The following is a 16,447-nucleotide window of genomic DNA, read 5'->3' as shown; positions in this document are numbered from 1 at the left end:
CACGTGTTCCGCGTTTACCCAATCACTTTAAATGTAATCACAAGCGCTATAAACGCGATTAAAAGTCTTATCAATGCAATGATGGAGAAACTGCATAAATGATCAGACATATTTAATATAGCACATTATTAATATTAACAAAGCGTCCGTGACTAGACTCTCTTAGAAAAGAACTGATAAAATTAACGATATTATTCAAGTTCCTTTAAGTGTAATTCAGTTTAATGTTTCCATTTTATAAGATAAAATCAACCAAAAAGCCCATAAATCTGTAATGTTACATAACAAAAGATACTTTTTGTTTAATTGATTATTGGTTGATTATGTAAAGACGTAAAATTACCAGAAATAGCCTATGGGGAACACGGTCTGTGAGGATGATTTTTATGGCTGTCAAAAACGAATAACTATATAGCGCATATCAAGTGTGCATTATTCTGCAATGTGTCTGTGTAGGTTCTCAATCATCCAGGCCACAGTAGTGTCTGGAGCTTGAAAAAAGGCAGCTGGACGTCTTTAAGTTTCTTGAAGATGTTTCAGCCCTCATCAGAAAAGGCTTCTTCAGTTCTATAAACTAAATGGTGGAGACTCCCAGGTATTTAAACTCCAGTGGGGTTTGTCCCCTGGAGGTGGTTGTTGACCTGTTATTGATCTTGTGCATAATCACATGAGCCAAGGTGTGAAAAAAGCCCTGGGTCATTACAGTCAGTGGTTTTGGTGAAGCCAGTGTGGGACTTCACCTCACTCTGTCACGTGACCTATTGAGGTCACCTGAAGTAAAGTGTGGGTGGGGGTTGAGGCGCCTGGGAAGGGAGCTCAGGGCTGCATTGTGGATGGTGGAGATTTGGCCTTGTAAGCCACAACCTCTGTTCAGTGATGGTTGTTCACAGTGGACACAGATGACCTGTTTTACTCCTCTTTTAAACCATCTGTCTTTTCGGTCCAAAATGTCCCACAAAAAAATTTAAAAAGCAGACAAAATTAATTAACTGTTTTAAAAATTGATGCAAAAATGCATCTTGTGTTTTGTTTCTCACAACCGCATTGTGCATCATTGCAATAGCACTAAATAGTAATCATAAAAGAACATGATTCCAGATGTGCATCTCAGTAAGTTGTTTTCTTCAAAAGTCAAAAGTGGGTATAATAACACCTGGCAAAACAAAACAAGAAAAAAGAGCTGCTTTGTATACTCGAAGAGCCTATCCATTGTCACCTCTTTTAGAGCTGAAATAATCTTATTTAAGTTATATTTCTTAGTTTAGTAAAATATAACTTAAATAAGATGAGATAAGGTTTATTTGTATGTGCAAAAGTATTTTATATCTGCAGCCAATTGTAAGTAGTAAAAAGATGTAAATAATAATAAAATATGTAATCTTTCTTTCTCTTCTTCTTCTTCTTTCTAATTCACACATCACGGCACACAAGATAAAAATATATAAATATAAAATTCTAGTTGTTGGTATTTGCACCAGGGCATGTTACTGCAGCTGTGTCAGTAAGTGCATGGCATAGAGCAAGTCAGACAGAACAGAATAATTTGCATAGTGCAGTTTAGGGCTCAGAGTTGACCTTTCAGTCTTAGTCCGCAGGCAGGAGAAATGTCACCCTGATGGGAGCAGCAAGAAGAGAGAGAGTGTCTGGGGTGACTGGGCTATTTAAGGATCTTCTTATCTTAAATTCTTCTTATTATTAAACATTTCAGCAAGTTTAACAAACATGGACTAATCCTAGTCAAAGACTTAAAGGAGGAAAAAAAAAATCAATGAAGATCTCTATTAAATAAGTGTATGGTCTGGGACCAGGCTTGAATAAAATGTAAACTGTATCCTGATATGTGTACTCCGGCACGCTTGGTGGCGCTATGAACTGGTATGAACGTTGGTGTTAAATTTGTTCAAAGTACGAAAATAAGAATCAGTACAGGGTGCTGCTTTGCAGTGTGTCTAAGGGTTGTTTTGGTTTTACTTTTGTTCTCAAAGGGAATAGTCTGGACTGTTGTATAATTTATATTTATGTATGCAAGTCTTTTTTTTTTGCCGTAGGAGGATTCTATAATGTGCACGTCGCGGTGAGAATCGTCGAAATCATTATTTGGCGAGTTTCTTAAGATGTTTCCCACATTAGCTAGGCTAGCTAGCTAGCATTGGTAATAACATCTTTGTCATTGAATTACAGCAGCATAATACAGCAACGGGCAGAGTCACGTATTTAGACTGTAACAGAAGTGGCCTTATGATGTGATCTGTGCATATTCCACGGACTGTGTTTGTTTACATCCCTAAACTTTACCTAAATACTTTTTTCTCTCTCCTACAGGGTCGTCATTGTCTGCTGAAACATCTTGAACATACCAGACGCAGAACGAAAATAATTCTTTCAGCAGTAAGCGAATAGACCTGCTTTTCTGCATGTTATTGGTATACTTCAGTAAAGATCTCAACTTATAACTGGACAGTTTTGCCTCTTCTGCTGTCTTCAGCATGCTAACATTGATGCTGAGCAAGTTAATTTGAGCCTCTGAAATATTGTAGCACATTTCCTCTCTCTGTCTGTGAATACTTCCATCCATTTTCTTAACCTTTTATCCAACTCAACCAATCCGCGGGTGGCTGGAGCCTATCCCAGCTGACAGAGGATGAGAGGCAGGGTGTACCCAGACCAGGTCACCAGGTGTCATATGGCTAACATAGACAAACAGACAACAACACACCATTGCATCCACACTTACTAATCTCCAATTAACCTAACAGGCAACATTTGACTATGGCAGGAAGCTGGAGCAGAGGGAGAACAGGCAAACTCCACACACAAAGACCCCAGCTGACCTGGGGGCTTTCATCCCAGAATCTTCTTACTTATAGTGCCATCCAATGTGTTGACTTGCACTCCTTCATTATTTCCTCTACTTTGGTGAGATAGGATTTTGCCAATCATCAAGTTTTGTCTCAAAGGCCCAAAATTCCAGGAGTCTTTGATGCTACAACACTGTAGTCTTTAAAAAAACACAAGTCTCTTGTGCAGGACAGCTGCAGGCCTCAATAACGGGTCTCTTGATTATGTCACGAGTCATCACTTTGGTCATAAAAATCATATAATCTAATCTGATCTAATACATAAGTACTTATCTGACATTTACATGACTTTATAGCCTATTTTCACCACATATTCATTAATGCAGAATTTTAAGGTCAGCTGAAACAGTCAAGAATTGCTACAGAGTTTCTCCAGTTTGAAAGTGAGTGGGAAAAAATGCATGCTAGTGAGTGATGCCCCAGCAAATGTTGATTTGAGTAATTGTCAAAGATCTATTGTACAGTCTGCTTAAAATAATGTCTGTGCCAAGAACACAGCTTTAGAGAACTGACAAAACGCCATGATTTGAATTTTGTAGGCTAGTTCTGCTAGCTTGGAGAATAGCTCAAGAGATCTTTAGGCATCAGTTTCCTTTTTCCATTCTGTGTTTATATCACAGTGGCATAATGACGGTTGCCTGCAGTCTGATGTCAGAGACGTGCCCGTCTATGCTGTCTGAGTGTAAGAGGAATAGTGAATAATGAAAGAATAGTGCGCTTAATAGTCAAAACATTTTGCTGCTTCACCTAAAGAGGCTGACCAGAGATGATGAAACAGCATCATATGTTACACCAGTCTTTAAAAAGTTGCCTTTATTTTGATTGACTGTTGAACAATGCAGTAATAGCTCTTATATCAATAAACATAGCTATTCAGTCCTCTTTTTTTAAGGTTTTTTTTTTTTTTTTTTTTTTTTTTGCAGTGGCATTTCGACATGGACGAAAGTCATTTATTAGAGAAGCATATGAAGAGCGCTTCTTACCAGCGGACGCAAGAGAGGTGAGAGGATATGTTTTTTCATGGCCCCTAAGTACTTACTGAAAAGAACTGTATTAGTAAAAATCTTGGGTATTATGATGCTTATATTGTTAAAGTCTTGTAAATACAATATAGATACAGTATATAGTATAGTGATGAGTATTTTGTCACTCCTTAGGAGGATATCAGTGTTCTTTCTAAATCTTGTGACACTCAGAACCTTTGGACATGTTGTCTGCTGTTCTATGTGTTTAGGCTCATGCACTGAAATGTCAAATGTCTCGTGCTTTTATTTCAGGTGACAGTTCAGCGGGTTGTAAATATTGTCGAAAAGAGGTCCCATGTGTCACGACCGGGCATGGAATTAGAGAGAAGATTTAATGATGACCAGTGGTATGGTGGTCCTCGAGATTACCATGAAGGAAGAGGGTATTCCGATGAAGGCGGTTATTCAGCCAGTGATCAACGATGCTTTGATGAAAATCCCAACTTTGGCAGTTTCCGCAGAAATTCCTCGCCCCACCGAAGTGTAGGATGAGCTTGATGTGCATGTGTGGTTAAGAAGCCAAAATCTGTTTTGTGTTAAAGTTTTGGGACTTTTTTTTTCATTTCCAGAATGTCATAAACAGTAATAAAATCTGCAAGTGTAGCCTTTTCCCATTAAGGTTGTTGAAATTGTGATTTCCTTCTTTTTTTTTTTCTTTTTTTTTTCAGGAGGGCCCATATTCTCAGCAGTGTTACAGCAGAGATGATTTGAGGCATCAGTTAAGCTCAAGGTAATATTGATTGATTGTTATTGACACATTCAGTTTGTTAACAATTTTTACTTTTTATTTTGCATTTTCATTACTTTGTATCAAATCATCAGTTGCTTCACTGAATTCTTTGTGTAATACATCCCACTGACCACTAGATGACGGCACAGTTCTGTCTGAAAAAGTGAACTTGCTTTTATTCCTCTTGCAGCCTGTGGATTCTCTTGCATGTCATAATTTGAAACGATGTGTTAATCGGGCTCATGTATTTAAAATCTATTTGCATTTCTTGTAAAATGTTTTTCTCAGGCGCTCACGCAACAGCAAAGAATTTAGCATGATGCTGTCACAGAAAAGTGGGGCTAACTTGGGAAAATATCTTTAAAATATATTTAAGACAAATTTTAAATTTTAATTTCAATCATAGATTTAAATAAATTTTTCAAATGGTACCCCATATGGTGCAGTACATAAGCAGACTCGCTTTTCTCTTTGGCCACTTCGACATACCACCAGTTTATAGGCCCAGGCCCCACTTTCCAGGACTCACACCAGGCTAAAGAAGGGGACAAAGGCCACTAGTGTCTACTCAGTCAGACAACCCCACCCTATCCCCTCACCCCACCCTGAGAGGAAAAACAGCTGGACACACACACACACACACACACACACACACACACACACACACACACGTCTAAAACACTCAGAGCAGCACGTCTTGTGTCTTTTTTTTCCTTTTCTCAGTTAATTAAAATGTATATTGGATATCCAGGGTTCCTATAAAATCTTAACTCTGTATGCAGCAGTAACGGCGTATATCAAGTTAGGTCCATATTGTTTTAGATTATCTGAAGTGTGTGAAGAAATGAGTGGCATTAAAAAACACTTTGCCAACCTAAATTGTAGGCTCATGTATCATGTTTTAAAATTTGCCCCACCTTCAGTTTATCATGATGCCTTCAATACATCACCAGAACGTTTATGCTTCTGGTTCTTCTGTCAAGGTACAGCTCATTTTCTCACGTCTCATCATATTGCCCTGACCACAGGGCTGGAAGTCAGATTCTTTTTAAGTTAAAGTCACTAAAGTGGCCACGCTGACAAAGGGTTAAATCTAAAATGACTCTAACAATCCCAGCACAAGAGCTAAAGTGTAGGTACTCCATGTTCTGTAAGCCTGAGCAGGGCTCATGCAGACGGGAAATAAAGGCACAGCTTAGGCACTAATTAGTCACTTTCTTAATTAAAAGCCAGCCATGTGCATAAATATACAAATTACTATTATTACTTACTTTAAATTATATATTTAACAGACTGTTGACTATTAGAATGAAGAATATTCACGTGCAGGCATGACCCTTTGAATGCATGTAATTTCTGTGAGAGTGCATGTCTGATAAATGCTCAGTTTACTCTTTTTAGATGTTTTCGTTCTTTTTTTTTCTACCTACAGCCATTTAGTGTTTGTTTTGTACTGCATGAAATGACAGTCGGTGTTTGGCAAATGGCAGGCGAAGTTTCTGCTACTTCAAACAGGCCAGGAGTTGTAAAAGTTTGAGCCCTTGTTAGACCTGCTTTTTGTTTGAGATGAGGATTGGGTTCAAGCAGAGGTCATGACACCCAGGTGCCTTTGAGTTGTTTATACCTCTGGAGGTTGTTTGAACACAAGCTTTCAGTTTGGAGAATTGTGAACCCGATGTGTAAGGAACAATGATGATTTAATTATGCTGGGGCTATCAAATGCTACAAAAATGCTCAGAAATTGCATTTAATGGTAAATAAAAAACAGATTTAGTGTGTTCTAACTGTAGCTACAGGTCAGGTCATAGTGAGGGAAGACCATAATCAGTCTATTTTCCAGCCAACAGTTGCTTTTGCCGAAGTGGAAGATTTCCTCTGTTCCACAAATTTATCAGTGTGCCGCAGTACCCCACGGAGTGTTTCTGTTTCCATTCCTCATGTGACAGAGCTCGCTGAAGAATAAATGCTCTCATAGATTACTTTAGATATACTTTAACTTAGAAATGTCCCGACTAAACTGCTTGAAATGCCAGTGTTTAAGTCTGTGTTTTTTTTCTGTTTTTCAGAAAGAGTGGTAGAGGATCCCATTTCCGCAACAGAGGTCGGGGAGGCCCTTCTCAAAGGTCAGTGTTAGACTGGAAAGCCAAGTGAGTGCCGTCACATGCCTTTGGCTCTCTCGGATGTGTTGGCATCCTCTTAACTGTAGGTAGACAGAGCTTGAAATCAGATGCCTAATTTGAAATATGAAGTATGTTTCAAGGGTTTTCAGAGGGAGAAATATGTCATCACTCATCCAGATGACTTCTTCAGTCATCCAAGTGTTTCTGAAAACGCTACATCCAGATGAACAGAATCAACTTTCTGGGATACATTTTAATCAGTTGTATAGAGGGAAACCAGTATCCAGTGTGCTTTTTTTTAAATAATCAGACACACTTTAGGGTACTACAGACCCATAGCTAGAGAGGAATCCTCTTAAATCCATACTGGAAGCAAACAGTTGTGTCACGAGTATTTACCGCATTATTTTGCTCTCCACAGAAAGGACCATGATGACTATAGGAACCCTCAGCCTACAGTTATCGTACGGGACCGCTCTCCTGCAAGGAGGGAAGGCCAGCCACCTGTCCGCTCTGGATCAAACACCAAAACCAGGAACTTCTCTCCTGACAGAGACAAAAGCTACACCTATCAGCAGGGACAGCAGAAGCGTAAGTATTAAATCTTCAGACGATGCCAAATAGCTCAATGATTTTCAAAATGTGTAGAATGACACATTGTGGTCAGATGAAAGATGTGAAAGAAAGTGTGTAGAGACAGAATTGGTCACAAAGGGTCGCTCTATGACAAAAACACCTTTTATATAACATGCTGTTCTCTGCTTTGCTAAATCAGAGCTAAAAGTTGAACTTGACTGTGCGACTTGGTGTGGCAGCAGGTAGTAGAACATCTAATAGCAAAGCGCACTCTTTGATTTGGCATAGCATGGAAAAACCTGAAAGTATGTAGATAATGAGAGTTGTGAATTTGGCATAACCTAATACAGTTTTTTCTGTGTAATGAAAATAATTTCCCAGTCATTGCCAGATTTTCCAAAGATGATTAAAATGTCTAAACAAATTAAGCCAGTTCAGGTGAAACATCTGTTTTCAGAGGTGGTGTGTATTGTGTAGTGTGTGTGCTGAAAAATGTTACTGCGGTAATTACGCTAACACCAAACACACTTTCAGAGGCTGGGAAAAGGTGTACCCTTGGCTTTGGGTGGGTTTGGCTTTAGCTCTCCCCTGACCTTTTCTTCAGCGGGAAGGTATTTAATACACTAGCATAAAATTGTATCCAGAATCACATTTTTTGAGGTGTGTCATTTTACATAATGTCTTTTGTGACTTTTATAGGCTTCAGAAATTAAATTTTCAGTGCTGAGCCAGTGAAATTTACAAATGTTTTAAAGAGATCTGACACAAGCAGTGTTATTCATTTAAAGTAAGAAGTGCGGACAGTAATTTCACCACTCCTTTGATTTCTGAGAGGCATAAATGTATTTATGCGTTAAAAGCTGAGCTTCATGTTCTACAGGCCTTTGAAAATGTAATAAAACAGTGAGAAAACAGATGCACCTCCCTGCTCCACGGCCATCTGGGATGCTAATTAGAGTAGCACAGCAAAGTACTCAAAAGGGGAGTTTGATCATAGGGCATACCAGGCTTTGTCATGAACACAAAAACTTAGTACAGGATCATTTTCACAATAACTTGTTGGGGTGGTACATATGACAATTTTTTCACATTCTGAAATAAACAATATAAATACGCCCACTTTATGTGCGTATTGGCTGTGAGTCTAAAAATGAGAGCTAATCTGTATTAAGCTACTTCCATTACATGAATGTTTGTGCTGTTGTTTTAAATGAGCAGTTATCACATTAATCCCATATGGATGATGGCACATTGGCCCCCAACTAACAGTCATAATAGCTTTAGGCCACCGTGCCTTTGACATGGTTCACTGACACATCCGATTAACTGCAAAGCATTTCAACTGCTTGACTTTTACACTGTTGTTTTTCTGTTTGCTCCAAACCACGTTATCGGAGTATCCAACATTTTTTTTTTTGATATCCGTGAAACTCGGTGTCATCGGGAGACTCCGTGGTCCCACAGCGGGACTCGAATGAACTTTTACCTTAGATCACTCAAATCACTGAGAAATTTCCTTCATTAAAACAAACAGCTAGGCTTTGTTTTGTTTTGTTTTGTAGACACACTGGAGCCAAAGAAGACAATATTTCAGTTTAGGCACAGCTAAACTCCATGACCACTTTTGTGTAGGAGGCACCAACAAGGGAGTATTAAAAAAAAAAAAACACAACTTTGACTTCTATTTTTCAGCTGCTTCATAATGCTGCGGTAAATTGTTCACTGTGATAAGTGAGGTATTGTTTGATGACTTCCCTCCAGGGTACTTTTTAAAAAAATAATATTTCATGGTATTTTACCATTATTGGACTTTATAATAGGGATAGTTCTGTGTGTTTAGAAAAAGGAGACTAAACAACAACAAAGACTCCTTAACAGATCTGAAAGTATGTATTTTTTGGGTCACCCTCTGTTATTTTTTTTTGGCATTTTGTTTTTTTTGTGTGTAATGTTAGTCAGAAGTATGATAATTATCTCAGGATGCATATCTGCTTATTTTTTTTTTGTTTACTATAATTTTACTTTTCTCTACAGATAAACCCAATTTGGTGACAAGCCACACTCCCAGCAGCTCGGTGGAGGGGTCTCCTCGTAGTTCAGGATCTTCAAAGGTAAAAGCAGTGCAGCAATGTAACAGTTGAAAAAAAGTCACACATAATGTAAGCTTTAGTAATCAGTTTACATGATTATAGTAACTGTTCTTGGGGTTTGATTTCAGTTCAGTAACTCAAAGAGTCATAAAGGTAAATTTACAGTAACTTACCAACATTACTGTAAAAATAATAAGCAAAACGTGTTCTTGGATTCATGGGAATTAAGGTTGGGTTTCCTTTAGGTTATCTTTGTAATCAGAGAGCTCTGCCCTGTCTGGTAACCTCATTTCTGTTTACTGTTGACATGTGGCATGCATAATTAGACACACACGAAAACAACTCAACACCTGTAAGAAAGCAAAGTTGTCTCTATCCGAAACACTTTGAAATCAGAGCCAGTTTCTAAACCTGGTGCCCTCGGCTCTAACCCCTTAACCTTTGGCCCGCCAGGAAAAAACTTCAGCATCTGCAGCGGAGTCGGAAGAGGTGGCGGCTGCCAGCATGGAGCCAAAGCTGACACCAGAGCAGGACATCAAGGCTCGCCGGTTGGAGGCCATTAAGGCTAAGGCTCTGGAAATTGAGACGGTAGTAGGATTTCCTCCCTGAAACTGTCTACCTTCTGTTAATTCACTTTACTATTTGTTGCTTTTGAATAACATAACTCAGGGTAACCATAACTGCCTATTTACCCCTTTGTTCCTTATTCATTCATTAGTATCTCTGGGTCTTTAATATACTGTGAACAATGGATTCTAACAAGACAGCAACTAAACTCTTTTTTTTCCTTAAAAAGTTGAGATTATGCTTCCAAGATTTTAGCTAAAACAAGAGAAATTAGCTTCATTGTGATTTCTTTCAGGATATCAAACTTCCTATTGAAGATAAAAAAAAATCCTGAAGCAAGAGAGGCAGGCAGTGAAACCTCCAGACTTGTGTCATTGTCTCACATTTGCTTTTTTTTTTTTTTGTTCAGCCTTTGTATTCTAATATGAGGCTGACTCATCACTGACTCTTAAGCCACTCCTGGCAGTCCTTAATATTCCTGGTTGAGGTAATTACATAGGGTATTAGCATAGGTTCAGTAGTGTACCAATGGGTGGTTGTTAAAAGAAATGAAGGTAGTGCCCTAAAGTATGAAATAACAAATATAGTGAACGATTTTTAAATTTTGTTTACATAAAACCTATTTTGTACTTTATAGACAGGACATTGTAGTTTGAACCTTACCATGATCTCGAGGTGGGTTATGCATCCAAACCGCCCTTTTAACTTGACTTTACAATATGGCTGAAAGTCATGGATTAATAGGTAAAAGCTATATAAATGTGCCCTGGCTTGCTCTACATAATATCTGAGAATCATTTTTTTTCTTGTAGAAAAGAAGGATGAGTAAGCAGAAAAATGCTTAGCACCTCAATTTGTGACGCCTCTCGTGGCCTGCTATTTGGAGTTGCACTTTTTCCATCCCCTTCATCACTTTACGCTACAGTACTACTTATCTATTCCCGTTAAAGCAGGGCAGGAATTGCCCTGCAGGATGCAGGCGGCCCACACACAGTGTGGTACATCTCTTGGCATTAGCACATACATGCTTACCCTGCCATTTAAAGACGTGGTGAGAGGCAGAAACCTTGACTGCACCTTTACTGTAACATCTGCCACAGGCGCAGTCAAAACCACATAGTGCTCGGTCACTCTTAAGGAATGCCGAAATGAGCCGATCAGGTAGCAAGCAGAGACGGGCCACGGAGTCAATAAACTGGTTTAAAAAAAAAAAATGCATTCTCTTCTAATGTTTAGCTTTTCAAAATGGACTTTTTCAACAGGGTTTTAATTACGTGTGGACATTCAGTTGGAAATAGATTTAATATACCAGCTCCTTTTTTTGTTTGAAGGCATTAGAGGGTGGCTGTGACTCAGGGGGTAGAGTGGGTCATCTGTTAATTGGAAGGTTGGTGGTTTGATCCTTGGCTTCTCCAGCCTGCGTTTCGAAGTATCTTTGGGCACGATATTGAACCCCGAGTTGCCCCCTTATGCATCTATCAGAGTGTGAGTGTGTGAGATATAGAAAGCACTTGTATGAATGTGTGTGAATGGATGAATGAGTCTTGTTGTAAGAAAGTGCTTTAAGTGATTAAATTTAGTAGAAAAGCACCATATAAGTACCAGTCCATTTAACATTTTAGGGTTAACAGCCAGTAAATAGTTATTATTCCTGACACTACTTGTCATAACATTTTAAAATGTCTTTACAGGTGGAATAACTACTATTTTGTTTGCACCATAACTCATTCTTTTTTTTTTTTTTTCTTGTGTAACAGATGGGCAGGGGAGCAACTCATTATTCTTACAACTGACCACAGAACAAATCTAAGCATGTAAATAACAACAGAGTAAAACCTTAGAAAACATCCATATTTCAATATCACACTGAAGCTCAGTGCCTGGGAGTGATTTTCAGAGATGTACATTCATCATCTCAATCAGCCCAAATGAAACATATCCATTTCAACTATTAGCCCCTCCATTGAGAGGTCCGGTTTGCAGCTTGAGTGATTAAAATGGCTCTTTTAATATCCCCTAATGTGTACCAGCCCTCAAGTCATTACCCTACTTCCCTTATTATGCAGGACCCCTGCCTGCATCAGTGCTCATTTGAACAGAGCCTCACTAAACATCCATGTGAGAGTCGTATGTATAATCTCACTCAAAGTCTTTACTTCCCAGCCCCCACACAGTATTCCTCTGCACACTCCTGTCGGTATGTTCACAATTTGGACCTCCACAAACATCCGATTTGGGCAGAAGCCTGCTTTTTAAGGCTCCTCCTTAAGGCCCCTAGTGTTGCTGTTTCTCCTGGGGCTTCAGTCCATCCTGTGTGGCCCCATATTATCAGGCTTAAAAATCAGCCAATGGCTCCCACTCCAGGGAGGGAATTTAGGCAGAACCTCCTCACAACCTATTCTCACAACATAAAGAGCATGCTAAGGTCAAAAACACACTTCCTATTAGTTTATATAAAACAGGAGCATTTCTTACAGAAAGAATAGGCTGTATTAAGTCATCCCAAAGTATGTTAGAGTGATCCTCCTCACCTCACACAACTGTACATGTAGCCATGATAGCTCACAGTTTTTTAATCCTTTAGAAAAATCTCTGAGTTCATTTTAAGAACACTTTTTCCAAGTCTATTTTGACTCTTTCAACTGTGTAAAACAGTGTGGGATATAATAAAGTCAAAATGTAATCACTGTCAAGAAAGGCTGTAACTTGGGAAGTGCTTAGACGTGGATTTGTTTTGAAAGATGGCAAACATAATCAACCCCAAGGTGATTAGGGGTGGTATTGGTGCGTTGGGCAATATACCACATGTTTGTGTCTCATTCAGCCCGTGTTTCCTCGCATATTTGGACCAGCTTTTTCTTCTAAATGATATTTTACTTTGTGCAAATATTTAAGAAGGACAGAGCTCTTCTTGCAAGATAAATTTGTTTAATAGAAAATGTCGCAACTGCTAGAAGGACAGATGATGCTGTAGGTAGACAGAGAAAGGGGCCCACGCTGCTGAATGAAGTTGACCCTGAGCTTAGCTGGCCACACGTGTCGTGAGTCGCTCACTTCCTTGTGGTCGGGCTGAAGACTGTCATTATGTGGGGTTGCAAATTCACATGACATGATCTGCAAACATTAAAGCATCCGCCGCAGTCCAAACATCTCCCACAGTCTGGGATATTTCTGTCGGGAGTCGTCTTGAATGGCTTTCCTTTTGTGTGGATGTGTACAATGCAGATTGAAATCCAGTGATAATAACCTTTATCGCATTAATACTCTTACATATTATTTGATTAATTTTCCCTTTAGCTGGAGCAAGCATTGTCTCAAAATGTTCTGAAGAAGAGAAAGTGGGTTAAAGATGCAAGAATGAACAAATAGGTGAGAATTAACTATCTGAACATGCTGTGGCTGGTTCAGCTGGGATATGAGAGAGGAGGGATATAAAAGGGGTAACTAAAGAGGCTGGAGGCATTGCAGTTTTTTTTAAACATCATTGCAATTATCAAGAACAGTATACAATGAAGACTGTTAATTTTCACCCACCAATCTTTGTGTGTAATTTTACCATTTCACGTAGGATTTTTTTTATCCTACTCTAGCCCCACCCTGCTGAACTCCCTCTCAGATTTTGACTGTGGTAAATGTTACATTTTTAACAATATTCTAGATTGCAGTAATGACAGTCAAAAACTTCAGTAAATTACATATTGGAGACACTTTTTTCCTCACTTATAGCTTTCATTAGGTGAGGTTAGGTTATGGCAGTGAATTTCTAAATGCTTGTGTGATCACCATGCAGACTGATGGATGCACAATCTTGAGTTAGACTCACATTACATAATATGTATCTAGGCAAAGAAACAGCAGTTGTGGTTTTTAATTTCCCCAGGACTGACAGAGCCCTGGAATATAGTGTTTAACCGGTTAACCTCACATTCTGTTTAAGCATTGGACACTCATGTAAGTTGACAGGCAGCATTTTTCTTTTCAGAGTTAGCAAAGCTGATGGTGTGTGTTTTATTGTATTTAACAGGCAGTTAATATCAGATGAGATACAGCTAACTAATTTCAGTTTAACAACTGCTGCCTACACCCCCCACAATCCTAAAATGACACGGCACAGATAAGTAGTACCTCTAAAGACGCTGCAACTGTTTAATTAAGTCATTACTTTGAAGAAATAGGTCATGTCTCCAGACACTTGTGCAGAATTGAGGAAGGACTGTTTTCTATTTGATCAAGTGGTTATCAATCGTTTATCCAGATTTAAAAATATATATATTGAAAACTAACTATATTTACTGTTTGACCTATGGAGTAGCTGTTTTAAGGCACAGAAAAGTTCTTCAGTGACTTTAACTTGATTTTAAAGGCGATTCGGGCTAAACTCTGGACGACTCTAATGTCCCATATTCCTCTTTAACAGGCTGGTAAAGCCCTAAACCACTTCAGTGAAGGGCCCTGCATTTAGCCTTTTCCCCCCAGGTGATAAAGGTGTTGTCAGCTTGCACCTGGGACTCCAATAAAGAACTTAATAGCTGTTTTGGGCTGGCAGTAAAATCTCTGTTGGACATGAGAGCTTGTTGCAGTGTGGTGTGAAAGAATGCTGCTGTCCCACTAACATAATCTGACACCTTGTGCCCATTTAGTTATACGCCGACACACACGCATGTAGGTTCACTTTCACGCACCTGTTTCATGGAATACACCAATTTTCCAGGACTGGGTTCATTAAGTTCACAGTTAGCTGTGAGTACAGGAGTTAGTCTGTAGAATTCAAACAGGTCAAATAAAGGGGCACGTTTGTGTACCAGGTCAGTTAACTTAATAATTTCTACTCAAGCAATCTATAAATATGTCAGTACTTTAAGTGGATTCTGAATCAGAATAGTGTTGTATGTGCCAAAAGTACCAACGATCTATTTACGTTACATTTAGTACCTCACAAATGCAGACTTTAGTCTTAATTTGAAGACCAAAGTATATGTGTTACATGCACAAAAATGTGCAACACTTAGATTAGATTTACCTGTGATAGAATTCATAGTGCAACTGTACATTTGTAAAACATCTTTTGCAAACCATAACGAAGCTAAAATTTGAAGAGACTAAAAGAGATGAAGACTTTTATAAATATCATCCTTTAAAAAAATGTCTTCTTCTTTCAGCTGCTCACCACAGCAGATCATCTGTCGCCATCTCACCCTATCCCTAGCATCCTGTTCTGTCACAGTAACCCTCTGCATGTCCTCCTTCATTACATCCATCAAGCTTCCTCTTTTCTTCCTGTCTGGCAGCTATATATTCAACAGCCTTTGGAAAATATATCCTCTATCCCTCCTCTGCACACATCCAATCCATCTCAGCCTTGCCTCTCTAACTTGTCCCTGAACTGCTCAGTCTGAGCTGTCCCTCTTGATATTTCTAATCCTGTCCATCCTGGTCAATCCCAATGAAAACAGTTTTAACATTCAGATGGACAGAACAATTCCTAATGTCTTTATGATGTGACTTTGTTTGTTTGTTTTTTTGTATACACTGTATCATGATAATGACATTCCTGATGTGATTGTTTCATTCACAGCATTACAGACAGGACTGTGAGACATTTCGCACAGTGGTGAATATGCTGGTGGAAAAAGAGCCCAGTTTGGATAAAATGCTGCAAGCGCCACTAGATAAGAACCTGCTGGAGATCAAACAGCGCTGCCTAGATGCTCTCAGGAACTTTGTGAAGGAGCTGGATGAAGTAATAGAGCAGCCTGACACCTAAGTGTAAACCACACATTACAAACCGGGCGAGGAGGGGACAGAATGGAGCATCAACACCTTCTGTTTGAGTGGAAAAATGTTCAGCATAAAAATATAAGAGTTTATAATATTTTACATTTTTATATTTGTATCATGTTCTATATTCAAAGAATAATAAAGGCAATGCATTTACAAAAAAACACTCATATACAGTATTATGCACAAAGAGGATCTACTGTGATGGAAAGGAGGCTGTATAAAACTAAACTGAATAAGTGAAATCAGAAATAGCTTGTGAACTGACATATAACTCTAAAATGCTTTTTTTTTTTTTAACCATTAATTGTATTGCCAGAGAAGTAAAAATTCCATTTATAATTGATGTAAAGCCAAATGTTTGAGCATTTACACCAACTAGGGGCTTGATTAGCATTACTGTTAATAACAGACACCAATTCAAACACAGGCATTGTCCAACAGTTATCAAAGGGTCCAAGTTTATGTAGTGCTTTTTCCTGTGGCAGGAGACTGCATTTTTAGATCATGCATTATTGTTTAATTTTGTGTTGAAATAAAGCTCTTGTGAATATCATCTGTTTTAAAATTAAACATTTGTAAATAAAACGTGTGGCCAGGAATTAAATTGTCTCCTGTTTCTTTTCTTTTTTTTGGGGGGGGGGGGGGGGGGGGGGGGGGTAAATGTTTATAAAAAAGGCAACACAAAACAACCACAATGATA

General features: G+C 38.7%; 1 protein-coding gene across 1 annotated transcript; it reads left to right on the top strand.

The window, feature by feature from the left end:
- Positions 1 to 1,914: 1,914 nt before the first annotated feature.
- Positions 1,915 to 16,300, top strand: LOC115781797 (periphilin-1). Its single transcript, XM_030731655.1, has 10 exons — positions 1,915 to 2,100; positions 2,323 to 2,388; positions 3,782 to 3,858; positions 4,136 to 4,366; positions 4,552 to 4,613; positions 6,680 to 6,736; positions 7,155 to 7,324; positions 9,344 to 9,420; positions 9,853 to 9,987; positions 15,542 to 16,300. Coding segments are annotated over exons 2-10 (999 nt in total). The 5' UTR covers positions 1,915 to 2,100; positions 2,323 to 2,387; the 3' UTR covers positions 15,731 to 16,300.
- The last annotated feature ends 147 nt before the right edge of the window (positions 16,301 to 16,447 follow it).

Source organism: Archocentrus centrarchus, chromosome 6 (genome assembly GCF_007364275.1).
Source record: "Archocentrus centrarchus isolate MPI-CPG fArcCen1 chromosome 6, fArcCen1, whole genome shotgun sequence".
NCBI classification, from domain to species: domain Eukaryota; kingdom Metazoa; phylum Chordata; class Actinopteri; order Cichliformes; family Cichlidae; genus Archocentrus; species Archocentrus centrarchus.
Note: the sequence above shows the minus strand (reverse complement) of the source record. Positions and strands in the feature narration are given on the sequence as shown.

Coding starts and splice junctions, on each gene's coding strand:
- LOC115781797 (XM_030731655.1), top strand. Junction 4,614..6,679: donor AGGCATCAGTTAAGCTCAAG/GTAATATTGATT, acceptor TCTGTTTTTCAG/AAAGAGTGGTAGAGGATCCC. Junction 9,988..15,541: donor AGGCTCTGGAAATTGAGACG/GTAGTAGGATTT, acceptor TTTCATTCACAG/CATTACAGACAGGACTGTGA.